This window comes from Symphalangus syndactylus, chromosome 15, assembly GCF_028878055.3.
Source record: "Symphalangus syndactylus isolate Jambi chromosome 15, NHGRI_mSymSyn1-v2.1_pri, whole genome shotgun sequence".
Taxonomy (NCBI): Eukaryota; Metazoa; Chordata; class Mammalia; order Primates; family Hylobatidae; genus Symphalangus; species Symphalangus syndactylus.
This window is the reverse complement of record NC_072437.2, coordinates 103,986,529-104,006,645: the sequence shown is the minus strand read 5'-3', so window position 1 is coordinate 104,006,645 and position 20,117 is coordinate 103,986,529. Positions and strand designations below refer to the sequence as shown.

General features: G+C 36.8%; 1 protein-coding gene across 1 annotated transcript in view; it reads right to left on the bottom strand.

Moving 5' to 3' along the window:
* Positions 1-20,117, bottom strand: part of FREM2 (FRAS1 related extracellular matrix 2) — a 187,999-nt gene that overhangs the window by 71,020 nt on the left and 96,862 nt on the right. The window contains exon 6 of the mRNA XM_055244106.2: positions 19,664-19,915. Coding sequence (XP_055100081.2) covers positions 19,664-19,915 — 252 coding nt within the window. The remainder of the gene's footprint in view (positions 1-19,663; positions 19,916-20,117) is intronic.

Sequence of the window (20,117 nt, the reverse complement as noted above, 5' to 3'; positions counted from 1 at the left end):
CCGTTACTTTTTGGGAGCTTGCACTAATGCAAATAATTGTATTCAAACAAAAAACAGATGGTGATTAGGTCTTTCAGCTAAGCACAAATGAATGAAAAAATTTCATTCACACACCCACCATACCATGATGTATTTCTCTAGCACTAGAAATGTTTTCTTCTTCTCTAAGGTACTCCTGCTGTTGAGAAAGCTTTTCTGATGTCAGTAAGCTTTTGAACAGCACTGAACTGAGTTACATTTACCATAGAGCTCACCATGTTGCCTTTTACATGTCCCTGGCTTATATCTAGTATGCTAATTTTTCCAGGGTGGTCCAGGAAGCAAGCCACTTTAGCTAAAACCCCTGCGGGTTGTCACACAAAGGCAGAGAATAGATTCAGTTTGAATGTTCCTTAATTACCTTCCTAAGACTGACAGTAAAGATTAGTGAAATATTGTTAACACTGACTTAATACTGACCCTAGTGAACCAATACTGCAGTATTCAATTGTAAAATTACTGAAGTACTGAGGACCGAAGACATCAATGTAAGATGTTTAAGGATATCTGCACAAAATGAGAGCACTGTTCTTAACATCAGTTGTGTGGCTCGTGTGTAAACATGCTGCAGTACAAAAATTTTAGCTGTGTCTTAAAGACGCGACACAGGTTTCATCAAGACATGTTCCTGTACTTCTAGCGCCCTGCCCTACTTGCACACGCTTAAGAGTTAGCACAGAGAAAAGCTTTGGCCTCAGCTGGACTTTTCAGACATTGCAACTAAGAGAAGTCACTAGTAAGGCAGGGCTTGATCTTCCACTCTGTGAGCACAAAAACATAATTTCATAATTTTATTGAGAGGTAATATAGCTTTAGAGAACCAATTCACATGTAAAATTTCAGAATTGCCCTGAGTTGCAAAGTTATAAGGAGGTCCAGAGTTCAAGAGGGCTGACTCGAGGCAGCTAGTACATGCCTCATCCATGGAAAGGAACCAAAATAGCAAATATTCACACTTCGAATAGACAATCTAAGAGACCATATTGGGATTCAATAGAGAAGCAATGGGAAGCACCAAAAGCAAAGAAGGAGAGGGAAGCAAGGCAATATGCTCAGCTGGGATTGGCTGGGAGCTGGGAGAACCTCCCACAAGTGGGGAAAGGGTAAATGACAGACCCCAAGGGCTCCATATTCCCTCTACAAACTTTCATAATCCCAGCTACAGGAGAGCCCCTTGACCTATACCGGGCTTGTGATTGTCACAGGGAGCTGCCTACAGGTTGCACAGAGGCATTGCTCTAGAGAGGAAACTCACGCTGAGTACCACAGGCTTCTGAGCCTTCAGCAGCTACAGCTTGGTGCCATTCTGAGAACCAAACCCCCAAAGGACTGTGTCTTGCCCTGGAGCTGATGCTGCCACTGCTGCCACCATGCCAAGGAGGGGCAGAGACAGGCTGAGCATCTTCACATACTTCCAGGAAAAATCTTACTGCCATTGCTGTGGGCTGTTGTGGGACTGAGGTGCAATCACACTGCACTCCCGACAGCTATCTATCTATTCTGCTCCCACTGAGTATAGCCCTGCTTTCCTGGTGGCAGTTCCACAGGTGGGGATATCCTGAAAGCCCAGCCTCCAAAGGCCTGCGTTATGCCCTGGAGCTGGGGCTGATGTTGCCATTGCTGCTGCTGGGCCAAAAAAGGAGAGGGGAGGCTGAACAGGTAATTGTCACTGTTGCCGGCTGCTGTGGGACTGAGGAGCAAGGAAACCACGCATCCCACAGCTACCTCCTTACTCTGTTCCCATTGAGAGTGGCCCCACTTGCCCTGGTGGCAGGCCCACGATAATCTGCTGCTTCCCACACCTTAGCATTCCACTGGTGGCGGGGGGACAGCCCCACCTCTGCTTATCAAAACCAGCACCTGAACACACTACCAGCGGTCCTGAAGACAAGTCTACCAGCCTAGTCCTGTCCTCTCAGTATTTGAATACACCATCCAGGGGTCTTGAAATCATCCAGCCCAGTTTGCCACTGTTGGAAGCTGAATAATGTTGGGATCTGAGGTTGGGGCAAACCAACCTGCCGATATCACCACAGATGACATCTACCCATATGTGCCTGCCCAATCTGTTGCAGCCACCACAACAGACCTCTTGGGTTCTCACATTATATCCACGGTCCAGAAAACCAAGAACCCTCCCACATTCCTGGCCTACCACTGCCACTGATAGCATCTGAGCAAGCCACATGAAAGCCAACGAACTGGCCCACCATGACCCACTAATACTGGTGCCAGCATATACTACCTTGGGTCCTACAGACAGTCATGCTTAGCTTACCACTGCCACCACTGGGGCCCAAAGACTGGCCTATCTAGCATCCTAGTTCCCAGAACATCTTCAACACAGCTTCTACTAATAATGATACCCTAGGCCACAGAAAAAATCACAGATACCACTGATGCTATTTACAGTCAATAAAACCATATGAATATTACACTACTGCATGCACTTAAATCAAAGGTAATGCACCCTCTCCAACCAAAACCATATGTAGATCTTCAATAAAAAGTCATCGCCTACAAAAGTAAATTCAAAAAATTAGAAGCAACAGTTACACCAGATGCACAGATACCAACATAAGGACACAGGGGACATGAAAAAGCACAGAAAGAAACCTTCAAATAAGCACGATAATTCTCCAACAACAGACCTTAATCAAAAGGAAATTCACAAAATCCCAAAGAATTAAAAATGTAATTTTAATGAAGCTCTGTGAGATACAAGATAATTCTGAAAAACAACAGAGAGAAATCAACAAAACAATTCAGGATATAAATGATAATTTTACCAAAGAAATAATTTTTTAAATAACCGAACAGAAATTCTGGAACTGAGGAATTCACTGAATGAAATACAAAATACATTCACAAGTTTCAACAATAGAGTAGATCAAGTGAAAGAAAGAATCTCAGAAGTTGAAGACAGGTCTTTTAAAATAATCCAGTCAGACAAAAAGAAAAAGAATGATCAATGCCTTCATAACATTTAGTACCAAATAAAGCAACCATATATTCAAATTATTGCTGTCTCTGCAGGAAAAGAGAGAATGAAAGGGTTAAAAAACCTACTTAATTGCCAGGTGCGGTGGCTCATGCCTATAATTCCAGCACTTTGGGAGGCTGAGATGGGCAGATCACCTAAGGTCAGGATTCGACACTAGGCTGGCCAACGTGGTGAAACCGCATTTCTACTAAAAATATAAAAATTAGCTGGGCGTTGTGGTGTGCACCTGTAATCCCAGCTACATGGGAGGCTGAGGCAAGAGAATTGCTTCAACCTGGGAGGTGGAGTTTGCAGTGAGCTGAGATTGCACCATTGCATTCCAGCCTGGGTGACAAAGTGAGACTCTGTCTCAAAAAACCTACTTAATAGAATAATAGATGAAAATTTCCCAAGTCTAGCAAGAGACCTAGACATTCAGATATAGGAGGCCCATATATCCCCAAACAGATCTAACTCAGAATGGTCTTCTCCACAGCACATTATAGTCAAAGTGTCTAAAGTCAAAGCAAAAAAGGATCCTAAAACCAGAAAGAGAAAAGCTTCTAGTCACCTATAAAGGAACTCCCATCAGACCGACAGTGGATTTCTCAGCAGAAACTTTACGTGCCAGGAGATAATGACATATTCAAAGTACTGAAAGAAAAAAAAGGCTGCCACTCAAGAATACTATATTTAACTAAATTATCCTTCATAAATGAAGAAGAAATAAAGTCTTTCCTGGATAAGCAAATGCTGATTAAATTCATAACCACTAGACTGGCCCCACAAAAATGTTCAAGGGAACCCTAAACTTGGAAGTGATAAGATGACTTTCACCATCATGAAAACACACAAAACTGTAAAACTCATTTGTAATCTAAACTTACAAATGAGGAAAAGAAAGGACTCAAATGATACCACTAAAGTAAAACACCAAACCACAATGACAAACGATAAGAGGGAAAAAGAGTAACAGATAATATATAAAATAACCAGAAAACAATTAACAAAATGACAGTAACAAAGTTGCATATATCAATCATAATTTTGGAAAAAAATTGATTAAATGCTCCACTTGAAAGATACAGACTGGTTGAATGGATAAAGAAAAACAATTCAAATATATGCTGCCTACAAGAAATGCACTTTACCTTCAAAGACACACATAGATTCAAAATAAAGTGAGGAAAAAGATATTCCAAGCAAATGGAAACCAAAATAAAATAAGAGTAGGTATACTTATATTAGATAAAACAGACTTTAAGTCTAAAACAGCAAGAAAGAAAGAAAGAGAAAGAAGGTCACTATATATTGATAAAGGGATCAATTCAACAAGAGAATATAACAATCCAAAATACATATGCACCCAAAACTAGAGCACCAAGATTCATAAAATAAATATTAGTAGGCCTAAAGAAAAACATAAGACAGCAATACAATAATAGCAAGGGACTTCAACACCCCACTCACAGCACTAGCCAAATCATTGAGACAGAAAATCAACAAACAAATATTAGTTTTAAACTAGACTACAGAACAAATGATCCTAACAGATATTTAAGTAACATTTTATCCCACAACTGCAGAATATACATTATTCTCATCATTACATGGAACATTCTTCAGGATAGACCATATGTTAGGCCACAAAACAAGCCTCAACAAATTTTTTAAAATAAAAATTTTATCAAGCATCTGCTCAGACCATAATGGAATAAAACTAGAAATCAACAAAAAAGGGACTTCGGAACCTATACAAATACATGAAAATTAAACAACATGCTTCTGAATGACTATTGCAAGGAAAAAAATTAGATAGAAAAAAAATTTCTTGAAACAAATAAAAACGAAAATACATAAATTGTGTGATAGAGCAAAAGCAGCGCTAAGAGGGAAGTTTATAACAATAAATGCCTACATCGAAAATGTAGAAATACTTCAAATAAACAACATAATGATGCGCCTCGGGGAACCAAAAAGCAAGAACAAACCAAACCTCAAATTAGCAGAAGGAAAGAAATAATAAAGATCAGAACAGAACTGAAGAAAACAGAGACTAAACAGGAAATAAACACACACAAAGAATCTGTGAAAGAAAAAGTTGGTTCTCTGAAAAGCTAAATGAAATTGATAAACCTCTAGATACACTAACCAACAAAAGATAGACGACCCAAATAAAATCAGAAAGGAAGAAAGAAACTTTGCAGTTGACATGACAGAAGTACAAATGATCATCAGAGACTATTATGAACAACTACAGACTAACAAACTGGAAAACCTAGAGGAAATGGATAAATTCCTGAAAATATACAGCCTACCAGGATTAAATCAGAAAGAAATAGAAAATCTGAACAATTCAATAATGTGTGGCAAGATTGAATCAGTAATAAAAAGTCTCCCAACAAAGAAAAGCTCAGGACTTAATAAATTCACTGCAGAATTCTACCAAATGTATAGAGAAGAACTCAATAGCAATTCTTCTAAAACTAGTATAAAAAATAGATAAAGAAGGAATACTTCCAAAATCATTATCAGGACAGTATTACCCTGATTTCAAAACCAAACAAGGACACAATGACAACAATAACAACAAAACTTCAGGCCAATATCCCTGATAAACATAGATGCAAAAATTCTCATACTAGCACATCCAACAGCACATCAAAAAGATAATACCCTGTGATCAAGTGAGATTTAAAACACGGTTGCAAGGATGGTTCAACATACGCAGATCAAGAATCATGATACATCACATCAACAGAATGAAAGACATAAACCATATAATCATCTCAATAGACACAGAAAAGGCATTTGAGAAAATTAAACATCCATCATAATAAAAATGCTCAACAGACAAGGAATAGAAGAAACTTACTTCAGAATAATAAAGGCCATATAAGACAAACCCACAGCTAATGTCATGTTCAACAGGAAAAAGCTGAAAGCCTTTCCTCTAAGGTATAGATCAAGATAAGGATGCCTGCTTTCACCACTCCTATTCAACAAACTACTGAAAGTCCTCCCCAGAGCAATCAGGCAAGAGAAAGAAAGAAAAGGAATTAAAATTGGAAAAAAAGTAAGTCAAATTGTCCCTATATTCTGATGATATTATTTTATATCTAGAAAACCCAAAGACTAATCTTGCTGGCTAAATTGGATATCTATATGCAGAAGAATGAAATTGGACCCCTATCTCTCACCATATACAAAAATCAACTCAAGATGGATTAAAGACTTAAATATAAGACTACTATAAAACTATAAAAACTAAAAACTACTATGAAACTATAAAACTACTAGGAAAAAAATGTGGAAAACTTGGGAACATTTGTCTAGGCAGATTTTACAGCTGAAACTTCAAAAGCACAGACAGAGAAATGAAAATAGACAAATGGTGCTATATTAAATTAAAAAGCCTCTGCACATCAAAGGAAATGATCAACAGAGTGAAGCGACAAACTATTGAATGGGAGAAAATAGTTGCAAACTATTTATCTGACAAGGAAGTAAAATTTAAAATATACATGATATTCAAACAACTCAGCAATTTTTTAAAAAAATACAAATAATTCCATTAAAAACTAGGCTAAGGAGATGACAGACATTTCTCAAAAAAAGATATACATAGCCAATAGATATATGAGAAAACGCCCAAGATCACTAAGCATCAGGGAAATGTAGATCAGAATCACAACGAGACAGCATCTTACCCCTGTTAGACTGGATAATATTAAAAAGACAAAAAATAACAGAAGCAGGTGAGGATGCGGACAAAAGAGAACTCACACTCTCTTGGCGGAAATGTAAATTAGTATAATCACCATAAAAAACAGTATAGTAAGCTGGGTGAGGTGGCTTACACCTTTAATACCAGTGCTTTCAAAGGTAAGGTGGGAGGATTGCTTGAGTCAGGAGTTCTAGACCAGCCTGGGCAACATAGAGAGACCCCATCTCTACAAAAAATTTAAAGAAAATAGCCAGGTGTGGTGGTGTGCACCTTAGTCCTAACTACTCTGGAGGCTGAGGCAGGAAGATTGCTTGAATCCAAGAGTTCAAGACTGCAGCTATCATTGCACCACTGCACTCCAGCTTATGAAACATAGCAAAACTCTGCCTCAAAAAAAACAAAACAAAACAAAAACAGAAACAAACAAAAAACCCAGAAAAAACAGTATAAAAATTTTTCAAAAAACTAAAAATAAAACCACCATACTATCCAGCAATCCTAGCACTAGGTATTTATCCAAAGAAAAAGAAACCTATATATCAAAGGAATACCTGTACTTGTGTGTTCATTGCAGCACTATTTATAGTAGCAAATATATGGAATCATCCTAAGTGTCCATTGACAGATGAATAAACTATCGTGTATACTTACGAATTCATAAGCAATCAAGTGCATTGTATTCACAGAACTGAAATATGGACATGGCATGAGAGAATAACCATAGTCATTTTGTAGGGGAATGGGGCGGGGGGGTTAGGGAGGTACTTTCTACAGTTGTTAAAATGCCTAGCATCAGAATTGCCATCCTCCGTTTTGGGGAACTTCCCCATTATCTGAGTCATGGTGGAATATAAAGAATATCTCATGACAACAACCAAAAAGTTCAGATAATTTCTTTCCCCTACCATCTGAGTTAGGATGAAGACACAACACCCAGCCCCAGTTCTTTACCAGGACATTGAATGTAAAGCAAGTGACATGAGTAATAATGGCAGAGAAAAATTGCTCTGGAAGTAGCCACAGCAACACCCAGTTTCTAGGGTCATCAGTTCCAGAGGATCTCATAGGGTATCCTATATCCAGCTCCAACAGTGATGGCTCAAGTTCTGGTAGCCAGGGTACAACAGTTGCTGTACACAGTTATGGATGAGATCCAGGTACCTGTTTTCCCTTGGATTCTGCCCATTATCTAAACCTGATTTTCCAGCCACCTTAATGATTCTATGAGCTTCTCAACCTCTGTTCAATAAAGTCTCATTTTGACAAAAAAAAAAAAGAAAGAAAGAAAGAGAAAGAAAGAAAGAAAAAGAAAGAAAGAAAGAAAAAGAAAGAGAAAGAAAGAAAGAAAGAGAAAGAAAGAAAGAAAGAAAGAAAGAAAGAAAGAAAGAAAGAAAGAAAGAAAGAAAGAAAGAAAGGATCGTGTACACACACAAGGGAATACTATCTGGCCACCAAAAGGAATGAAATCATGTCATTTTTCAGCAACGTGGATGGAACTGGAGGTTATTATGTTAAGTGAAATAAGCCAGGCATGGAAAGACAGATGCTGCATATTCTCCCTCGTAAGTGGGAGCTAAAGAAATTGATTCCCATTGAGATAGAGAATAGAATGATAGATAGCAGAGGCTGGGAAGGGTATGTGGATGGGAGTGGGGATAAAGAGAGGTGTGTTTGTGAGTACAAATATGTAATTATAGAGAACAAATTAGCCCCAATATTTGATTGCAGATTTGGGTGACTATAGTTAGCAATGATGTATTGTATATTTCAAAGTAGCTGAAAGACAGGACTAGAGATGTTACCAACACATAGAAATGATAAATATTCAAGGTGATGAATATCCCCCAAATATCCTGAACTGATCATTGCACATTCTATGCATGTAACAAATACTCACATGTACCTCATAAATATGTACATTTTTGTATTAGTAAAAAACAAAAGAATTTTTTTAAATTTACAAGGGATTCATTTATCTTTAGTCGGGGAATAGTTGTTTAGTTGATTCCTCATCTACTATACCCACTACCAGAAAAGAACACAGCAATCAGAAAAAAAAAATATGTTGGAAAGCCATATGGGACACTTCATCCAGGGTGTACAATAGGCTTGAACATTTTCCCTACTCCAACTGCAAATTTTTAGTGACCAAAATATTGGCTACCCTCAGAAACATCTCCTTCTTGACCAATGTTGACCTATATGTTTTTGGAGCATTTTTTTTTAGATTCCATGCCAATTTCCTCCCTTCAGTGAGATCATTAGGTAATACTTATATTTTAATCCCTTTGAGGAGATTCAGGATTCATTACAACCTACTGGTAATGCACATGTTATCTGAGGTAAACAGACCTAAATTTAGGACATATATTCAACACATAACATTTGTGTGATCTTAAGTAATTTTCTCCAGGTCTCTATTTTTCCATCTATCAAATGGAGAAGATACTTATACTTATATCATAAAGTTGCTTTGAGGTTTAACTGGATTATTCATGTAAAGTCCTTAGTACATAGTAAAGTGGTCAAAAGTGGCAGCTGTTAGTATTGTATGGGTATTATTGCATATGAATGAAATTTGACTTTCTCCTCACTGAACTGGACATTCTTCTCTCCATGCTGAACTGATAAAACTGCACAGACAGTACTGTCTAGCTAGCAATGTTTCTATCACATATAAACAATGTGTATGACAGGCAAAACATCAAGATGTCAATTTATTTACAAAAACAAAGAATACACAGGTAAAAGTAGTATCCCCATTTTAAACCCAAGGAAACGGAAGCTTAGAAATTAATAAAATTTGACCAAAAAGCTAGTAAGATAAGAAGTATACCAACAAAGATGGTCAAAAAGCAAATTCCTCTAAAATAAAGTTAATCTTTCCTATTATTTCAAAAATTGGTGAAATATTTGCACGTGGAAAAGAAAAATACACCAAATAAGCTGGTTAAAATCTTTTAGTAAGCAACAGGAATAAACAACGACATAGCTTGTCACATGCTGAGTAGTGCAGATTTAGGCATATTTTATAAAACTCAGACACTGAGATGTGTTTGATTCTTAGATGCTTTTTAGCATCTTCTTTGCTGGGATGGTCATACCCTTAATATTGAGTATTCTATTCATCATTTCTCACTTTCTGCTTAGCATTCATGAAATCTATTCCTTTCTTTTAAATGAGAATTTGTGTAAATCCATCCATATTATAAATCATACTAGGTCCATTTTGCATGTCTCTTAAGTAATTTTATCTTTTCCTAAGATTTTTATCATTATCCATAGAGAGAACTTGTCACAATGCTTCTAGCACAAAACTGTCTAGTGCAGAATTCCTAATCAGGCCTATATCTTCAGTTGCCTATTCGATATCCCGCACTTGGAAGTCAAGCAGGAATTTCTTTTGTACTAGCATGCCTTAAATAAATTCATTGTTTTTTATTCCTAAGCCCATTCTACCTTTATTCTCCCCATCTCAGTGAACTGTGCCACCCTTAACCCAACAGCTCTAACTAGAAACCAAAGCATCATCCTTCAGACTTTCCTGTCCAGTCAATTAACACATCATGCCCATTCTTCCTCAGCACTATCTCTGAGATGCCTCCTGGTTTCTGCATCCTCACACAACCACCCTGTTCAGGCCACTGTCACCGATCACCTGTGTTGCTCCAACAGCCACCTGAGCTCTTCAATCTTTTCTTTGCATTGCAGCCAGAGCAGAGTGATATTTCTAAAATATAAATCTAATTTTGTCATTTTACCCAAAACCTTTTAGGTGTTGCCTATTTCAATTGCAAGAATGAAACACAACTCCTTTATATGGCCACAGGGCCCTATAAGATTGACTCCTTGCCCACCTCTCCAAACTCTTGTTATTCACTCATTTGAGCTCTAGTTTTTTGCTGTATCCAAGCTTTCAGTTCCATGGAGGCATCCCATCCACTTAGCCAGTGTACTTGTGAATTTCTCACTCCAGAAACACTTTCCTTCTCTCTTCACTGGGATACCTTGATATCATACTCAAAGTTCAGCTAGAAAATAATATTTTTAAAGAGGTTTTTCCTGAACCTGGTTTGGGAAAGATGTTCTTGTCTTAGTAGAGCACTTATCACATTTATTTTATGCTTGTCTGTTCACTTATCTGTGTACCCCCAAAGTCTGGAAGGTCCATGAATTAAGAGGCCATGGTTCTCTTGTTTGTTGTTGTGTTCCCAGCACCTAGCCATGTGCAGGCACACAGGTGCTCAATTCACAGTTTTTGAATGAATGAGTGATATAAAATTCTCAAAAAATATTTATTTTAAAATATTTATTAAACTGCAATTCAACATTATCTAGATTCCATCTCATGATTTACTCCAACTAGGAAATCTTTCAAGTGGCAAGTTTCTTCTTTCAAAGAAAAAATTTGTGGTGTACATTATTAAGTCAAAAACTTCACAGTGTGAATTTATTTCAAATGGAGGGCACCACTGTATTTGCTTATACTTAATCATTTGATTTCAGGTAAATTTATTGTCTACTTTGTTTTATCTTATCCTTAAAAACCTTGCTATAGTGCCTCCCACATTACAGGACTGCAATGAAAATCGAATGATTAAAAAAAAATCCCAAATCAAAGTGTTTTGCATAAATGCATGAATATTAGCTGCCTATAGTTGCAAATGTAGCAGTTTCCCCTTATCTGTGGAGGATACATTTCAAGATGCCCCAGTGGATGACTGATGACACAGATAGTACCAAACCCTGTAAATACTAATAAATACATACATATAATAAGGTTTAATTTATAAATTTGGCATAGTAAGAGATTAACAACAATTAATAATAAAGAACATAGAATAATTATAACAACATATAAAAATAAAAGTTATGTAAATATGGTCTCTCTCTCTCAAAATATCTTATTGTTCTGTACTGCAGGTAACTCATACCATGAAAAGGGAAACTGCTGACAAGGAGGGGACAATTGTATACACTCCAGAGACAATTTGATTCATTAAAAAATTGAAGGGACTTTTTTTAAATATATTTTTTGAGATCGAGTCTTGCTCTGTCGCCCAGGCTGGAGTGCAGTGGTGTGATCTTAGCTCACTGCAACCTCCGCCTCCCAGGTTCAAGCAATTTTCTCCTGCCTCAGCCTCCTGAGTAGCTGGGATTACAGGCACGTGCCACCACACCTGGCTAAGTTTTTTGTATTTTTAGTACAGATGCAGTTTCACCATGTTGGTCAGGCTGGTCTCAAACTACTGACCTCAAGTGATCTGCCTGCCTCGGCCACCCAAAGTGCTGGAATTACAGGCATGAGCCACTGCATCTGGCCTGAAGGGACATTTTTGTTTTCATGGTTCTTTTTGTATTATTTGTGTTGTCTATGGTAGATGTAGTGATTTCCAATGACTAACAATAAGGACTTCCCATTAAATGACGAAAATTAGGGTTTGCTACAGTATGATAAAAAGTAGATGAAGACATGAGGGAGGAAAGATACTACTGGCAAAGTGCACTCACGCTTTACTTGAAAATACTTTCTGGCATTGAAAGTCAAGGAAGTGGTAAGATAGAAGCCAAATGAAATAAATATGTTGCTTTTGGCTTCTGTGCTTGATATGGCTTGGCTCTGTGTCCCCACCTTGAATTGTAATAATCCCCATGTGACAAGGGCAGGACCAGGTGGAGATCATTGAATCATGGGGGCAGTTCCCCTATACTGTTCTTGCGATAGTGAATGAGTTCTCAGATCTGATGGTTTTATAAGGGGTTTCCCCTTCGCTTGGCTCTCACTCTCTCCTGCCGCCCTGGGAGGAGCTGCCTTCTGCCATGATTTTAAGTTTCCTGAGGCCTCCCCAGGCATGTGGAACTGTGAGTCAATTAAACCTCTTTTCTTTATAAATTGCCCATTTTCAGGTATCTCTTCACAGCAGCGTGAGAACTAATACAATGCTTTTTGTACTTTTGCATTTATTCTTCATACATGCACTTTTAGGGATGGTGGCCAAGGTAAGAAAGGGGTGAATAATCAAGGTACATGAGAGACTTTTAAGCAGCAAATTCACATGTGGAAACTGAGTTCACTGATGCTCTCAGTTGACCAAATCCTGGCCTAGACTCTTTTCAACTTAGACACCAAAATAGCATATCGACAAAGAGAGTTTTTCAGATGCTTTCTATTAAAACATATATTTTTAAATGTGCTGTTGAAGAAGTACTGAATCTGTTTTATTCACTGGTTCCAAATTAAATTTGTTGCCTTTCCCCCTTCATTTAATCTCAGTCACTAGCAATCCTTGACGATATATGAAAAGTAAGCTGTTTCAGCCATCACCCAATTTTTCCTGCTTTGTCAAGTGCTCTTGTCCTTTTCACATGGGAGCTTGGTTTATAATGGTAATTTTCTGTGCCTACTGACATCTTAATGATGAGATTTTGTCTATGTGAATAATGCATTGTGGGAAACAATACAGTGGGATTAATTAAAATAAGACTTCAAATAATCTATTCTGGGCTTGACTTGGATATGTTTCAGTACAATAAAAGAAAAACGGGATTTGCACGATAATTAAATCATTTTGCCAAAAAGGTCATGTCTAGAAATTAAAGCTTTTAAGAGCAATTTATCTCACAAAATATTAGATTGGTGCAAAAGCAATTGCTATTTTTGCCATTACTTTCAATGGCCAAAACCGCAATTACTTTCGTACCAACCTAACAGAAAGTTTAGTTGCCCCATCTTTGACTCAGCCATGGTATTCCTGACATGAGAACTGATTGTACGAATTCCTGACATGAGAACTGATTGTACGAATTCCCGACGTGAGAACTGACTGTACGAATTCCCGACGTGAGAACTGACTGTACAAATTCCCTACGTGAGAACTGACTGTGCGAATTCCCGACGTGAGAACTGACTGTGCGAATTCCTGACGTGCGTGAGAACTGACTGTACGAATTCCCGACGTGAGAACTGACTGTGCGAATTCCTGACGTGCGTGAGAACTGACTGTGCGAATTCCCGACGTGAGAACTGACTGTGCGAATTCCCGACGTGAGAACTGACTGTGCGAATTCCCGACGTGAGAACTGACTGTGCGAATTCCCGACGTGAGAACTGACTGTGCGAATTCCCGACGTGAGAACTGACTGTGCGAATTCCTGACGTGAGAACTGATTGTACGAATTCCTGACGTGAGAACTGATTGATTGTACGAATTCCCGACGTGAGAACTGATTGATTGTACGAATGGCAATTTAGTATTAGAAGAGTAATCCATTAGCACCACTGCAGAAAACACTTCTGGACACATGTTATTTTCACTCAGTAAAAGCTTTTCTAGTGAATTATAACAGCAGTATTTTGAAGGATATACTTGAAAACCTTCCTCTCACAAACTCTGCAAATATAATAGAAACTCTTTTAAATGGAGGTTTTACAATAAAGAAAGAAATACTCTCACAAGACAGAATTGAAAAAAAAAAAAAAAAACTAGAGTACTAGCCAAATGAGCTAATACTGTGGCTGTCCTGAGTGGGTTGCATTTGATTGCCCACACAGGGACAGGTGGTATAAAGTGGAAATTTGAAACCGAAACCCCAAGAATAAAGTCCAGATACCAGAGGAGATCTGTGAGTTAGAATACAAATCCATCGTCTTATGGAGCTTGTTGTTTCTGCCTAAATTCTGGATGGGGAAAGAATGTCTCAGCAGGCCTCTCTAATACACAGATTTGGGGTCCTAATTCACATTATTTGGCATTGGAACTCCTCAAATTAAAAAAGAAAACATCACATAGAAATTGACCCTAGCAAATATAAAAGCAAAACTACTCTCAGGGTTTAATCCCTGAACTAGGATTGTATAGGCTTTCTACATATAAAATCCCATTGAAAGTCAATTCATAAGATATGCAAGGAAGTAATATACCATGAGCAAGAAGCAGTTGAAGCAAAAAACATAAGATCTGGACCTTAGATCTTCAATAATAAAACTGCAGCAAAGATTATAAAATAGATATCTAAATTATTAAATACATAAAAAAGAAACTATATGAAGAAAAAAAAGTGTGATCGAAAGTTGAAGATAAATATAAAAAAACTCCACACAGATCTTCTCAAAATGCAAATACAGTTATCAAAATAAATCTCTGGATGAGTTAAGTAGTAAATAGATATAGAGAGAATTAGCCAACTGGAAGTTAAGTCTGAGGGAAAAACAGAAATTAATAAAATAAAAAATAAAAAAATAGAAATTTCCAAAAATTTCTATTCTTTTTTTTTGAAAAGTCAGAACCAAACAGCTTTTTTTAAAAAAAAAAACTTGAATAAAATATACAAACTTCTGGAAAGATAAATTGAAAGAGAAAAGGAAAAGAGAGAGACAGAGAGAGAGGATAGAAGAACATTATTAGTAATAAAATGGAGACACAAATAGACATGTAATAGAGACTTTTAAGAATCTTATGATAATATAATTAATTTACACTATTATTTTGAAAATGTAGATAATATATACAACTTTCTTAGGAAAAAAATACATTAATAAAACTTAAGAAGAAATAACTAAGAAAGCCAAACAATAGGCCAAAATCTAGCTACATATATACAGGTAGATTTATAATTTTACCAAACCTACAAAATTAAATTATGTCAATCTTATTTGAAGTTTACAGATTAAAGAAGGAAGACAGTACCTCAACTCAATTAATGAGGCAATTATAAACTTGATTCTAAAAACAGATTTAAAGCCCCATATACATGCAAAAATACTAAAATGAAATATTCTTAAATTCAATCCAGCAATTTATAAAATTACGTCATAAACAAGTAAGTTTCTTCAAGCATAGATGGGTGGCTTAACACTAGTAAATCTAAAAATGCAATTTATTACACTAACAGATTGAAGGGAAAGATTATGTAATACATTCAATAAATGCAGAAATTTTTACAATGTTTAATACTTATTCCTGATAAAATCTCTTCTCAAACTAAATGTTTTCTTAACCTGATAAAATGTTACTGGAATCTTATAGTGTACATTATTCTAAATGGGGGACCATTATAAGATTTTCCTTTTCAATGAGAAAAAGACAAAAATGCCTGCTCTACTGCTTCCATCCAACATTATACTAACGGGCACAATAGGACAAAATAAATATGTAAAACGATGTTGAGAATTGTCAAAGAAAAGACAAACTTTGATAAGTGAATGAAAAGAAATGACTGAGCTCTAAGTGCAGGTCCTAGGGACTGTAAGTCAATATTGTCAATTCTATAAAGTGTTGACATTTGATATCACAGCCATTTCTTAAGTAACAGAAGATCTTCTGAAAGTAAAGTGCTATAAATCATCATTTAGTCAGTAAGGTGGTCTCTGAAAGACTCAACCAAAAGGATTCTGTGGGGACGCAGCAGTGGATAAGGTACAGTATTAATAGATAAACCACCCCAAACTTATTTCTTATTAAATTGCTTATTGAATGGAATACTAAACTGGATAACTGCAACTTTAACCTCAGGGTGAAGATTAAGCCTCAAGGTGAGCTTGTGTCATCTGCTATGTTAAGCAGTCCAAGGAATGATTCCTTCTGGTAGGTCATAATGATCTCACTGCAAGCTTCTGAAGACTTGAAAATATAGCACTCAAAGAGCTGTAAACTGGGTTTATTTTGCTAGTGCTATTCCAAGTAACTGTAAATAAAGAAAATAACCCTCTAAATGAGTGCCAGGATGTGAAAGATGTGGTTTATCCACAGTAGAGGCCCTAATGGGCTTGTCTCATCTCCTCTTTTCAGTACTGTCCTTTTCTTTCTTCTTTAGATATGATGTGCTTTCATTTTCTCTCTGAATTTCTTGGTTTGTCCTGTTCTTACTCATCAGTCTGTCTTTGATTTGCTCTCATGAGACCCATCCTCCCTATGCCACCACCTTTGTTCCCCCTCTTTTCTTTCTTTTTTCCTTATCCTGTGACTGGAATGACCATTGCATTTTTAAGAAAATAATTGCAATATTTGTTGAATAACATTAATAAATATTGCTCTTAATTAGGAAATAACTGTAATCTTTATAGATTTCTCAATCATTACACTATCAGAAGAGATTAAACCACACTTACTTATTTTTTTCTTTTTAATGCATTACTGGCTTTTGATTGGGGAAAGTGGAAGGTGCCATCTATCTTCCTGATGATGGTGAAGTTTGCTGTCAACGCTTTTGGGTTTTGTGCTGAGAAAAGGTGTGGTAGGAGGTTAGGAAAGGTTAAATTGGTGGCAATGGAAACCAAGGTGTGGGTAGGAAGAGAGATGACGCTGTGGGACCTGTGAGAAGTTTATTATAATCTGCATCTGAGATGAAAAGGATCTGTCTAAACTATAGTAGTGATGTTAGAAGTGGAAGGTAAATGACAGATGGGAGAAAACAGAGCAGTATGCACAGGACTTTTGATTTATTGAATAGTGGTTGAGTGAATGAAGAAGCAGTGGCAATAATCACCAAGAGCATTCCTGACAAACTGCTGGTCTCATGTCTGCATGGTACTCAGTAGCCTCAAAATCAAAGTCTATGGCACCCACATTTACCAGCCCTGTGTTCTGGGGTAAATAATTTTCTGGGCTTTTGCTACCCCGCTTATAATGCCGCCTGCCCCTGTCGACATCAGTGAATTGTGAAGTTCTGATAAGACACTGACAATAGTAAAATGTTCTATGAATATTATATGATAGGACTGTACCAATGGTTCCTCAACCTCATTACCACTAGAGACACGTTTTAAAGGTGGAGTAATAACATGGAAAGGTCATGATTTAGGGGCCATGATACTGACTTTGCTGTATACTAGCTTTGTAAGTTCAAGTTAATCAACTAGTCTCTCTAAGTCTCAGTCTTGTCATCTGTAAAATACGGATAATGGCATCATCCTTCATTTTGCAGATTTAGAGATACATTTGAGAAAATGCCTGGCACTTAATAAATGTTTTTTTCTGTACTTTTATGTTTTTTTCTGCATGTGCATCCCACAGCAATCCATATAGGAAAGATTTTTTTGCCAAAAAACAAACTGAACTAAAGTAAACACGAATTACATTTTCTATTTTTAAATTAAACCTACCTCTTTCTACCTGTAACAATTGATAGATTATCTAAAGAGCAGATAGGCATTTAGCATGGACTATTAGATTTTTCTGAAATGATATTCAAAATATTGCTCTTTCTTTAAGATAGATTAAAGTTAAAATAAAATTTCTGTACTTTATTTAAATCAGAATAGAACTTCTTATTACACTGATAAATTAAGGCAGCAGTTAAAAATATTAGAGCAGCTTATACTTATAGGGCATTACATAAATTTAAGGTAGAATCAAGACTTTCAATACCCCTTGATAAAATAATTTCTAATTTTTCATGTTTTCAAACATTTTCAGTAAAAACACAGATGTTGTTATATATTTTACAGAATTGTTAGGATGATAAAGCACAATGATATACAAAGGTAGCAGAAGCTGGGAAGGGAGGAAAGATGGGGGATATGGGGAGAGATTAGTTAAAGGACGCAAAATTACAGCTAGATAACAGGAGCAAGTTCTGGTTCTCTATACCACTGTAGGGTGACTCTAGTTAACAATAATACATTATATAGCTTCAACTAGCTACAAGGATATTGAAAACTCCCAACACAAAGAAATGATACATGTTTGACATGAGGGACATGCTAATTATGCTGATCTGATCACTATATTTTATATGTGTCTAAACATCATTACATACCCTATGAATATGCATAATTATTTTTCAATTATAAAACAAAATAAGCCAAAAACAAATGGCAGAAACTAGAAGAAATTTTGACAACATACAGTAAAAGGTGAAATACCTATTATTCTCACAGCTACTATAAATCAGTAAGAAAATCAATTTGTATATAGACAATTCAAAGAAATACAAAGATCCAATAAACCTATGCAAAGGTCTTTTTAAAAGAACGTACAGAGGAGCCAGTACCGTGCCTGGCACAGAGTATAAGCTCACAAGACACATTATCACCTTCACCTCTCACATGCTTTGCCATTTAACTATCAAAGACCTTTCCTGGTAGATTATTTTCAGCTTCCTCAGTTTGGTCTTTTGACTGTCTTCTAGCTTCTTTCCAAACTGAAAAGACTCATCCCCCAGTTTCTTCCTCTTTCATCTACCAGGAGGAAAATTTCAAGGGGGAAAGAAAACCAGCCCAGGGTTAGGGAGTCCCATCTCTCAGTTTACTGCTCTCTGCTTTATTTACAAGAGTTTTCACAATCTTTCCTTTTGCTCTCTGTATCCACACAAAAAACTACAAACTGTTTCTTGAACTGGGGAGATTAAGATCCTTTTGCTCCCTTCTCTATTTCTACTTCATGGCAATTTAGTTTCTCTGGGGAAGAATGATCTAGGATATCCTCTCCCTCCTGTTTGGGGACAGAGTGGCTTGTTGGACTTACTTTTCCCTATGTTTCCTAGTTATTCATTTAACAGCCTTGTCTGACAGGTTTCTTTGAAAAAACAGTTTCAAACACTGAGATTAAAATTACAACATATAAGCTTTTAAAAGCAAAACAAAACAAAAAAACAAGAAGGAAATAAATTAGATTTTAATTCTTCACCATGAAATGTCAAAAGTTTAATCACCTGATGGTATAGGGCACGGTGAAAGAAACTGCGCAGGGGAAAAAAACACACGTAGCTGGGACTTTTGCCCTTTAAAAACATTAAATCAAGGAAGACAAACCGACAGATGCAGCCAACTTTGAAACCCAATCATATGAAAAAACCAAACATAAAATAAATGTGTATATTATCACTGTTTTAGATTCCCATTTTTTCTGTCTAGAAAGTTGTTCCTGATGTTGGTCTTCCCGGCAAGAAGAATTTTCAAGTAAATTAGTACTCACCATCATCTTTGTCAGGAACGATTGTAACTTGAGCCCCTGGGAACTCTGATCCGATTCTCCCCGCCATGGGCATGCTCAGAAGGACATGGAAGGTTTCCTCCTCCTCGTACAAAGAGTCATCAATTATGACTATCCGACACAGTTTCTCCCGTTCATCTTTGTCAAAGCGGACAACACTGGTGTGGTCCTCAGGCCTGGATATGTAATCAGAGTAAGACAACACGGAAGTCGGCACAGTTCCAGTTGCTGTTCCTGGAAATAGAGAGAATTCAAAAGATTTTTATGTAGAACATAAGACAAAGATATTTCCAGACACAATTATTTTCATACACAGCATTTTAATGGTCAGTTAGTAGACATGAACACCCCTAGAACTGCAATAGCAACTACATACTGTTCTAGTATCATGAGTCAACTTGAGAGTGACCTCAAACCTATACACCTGTAAGGAATA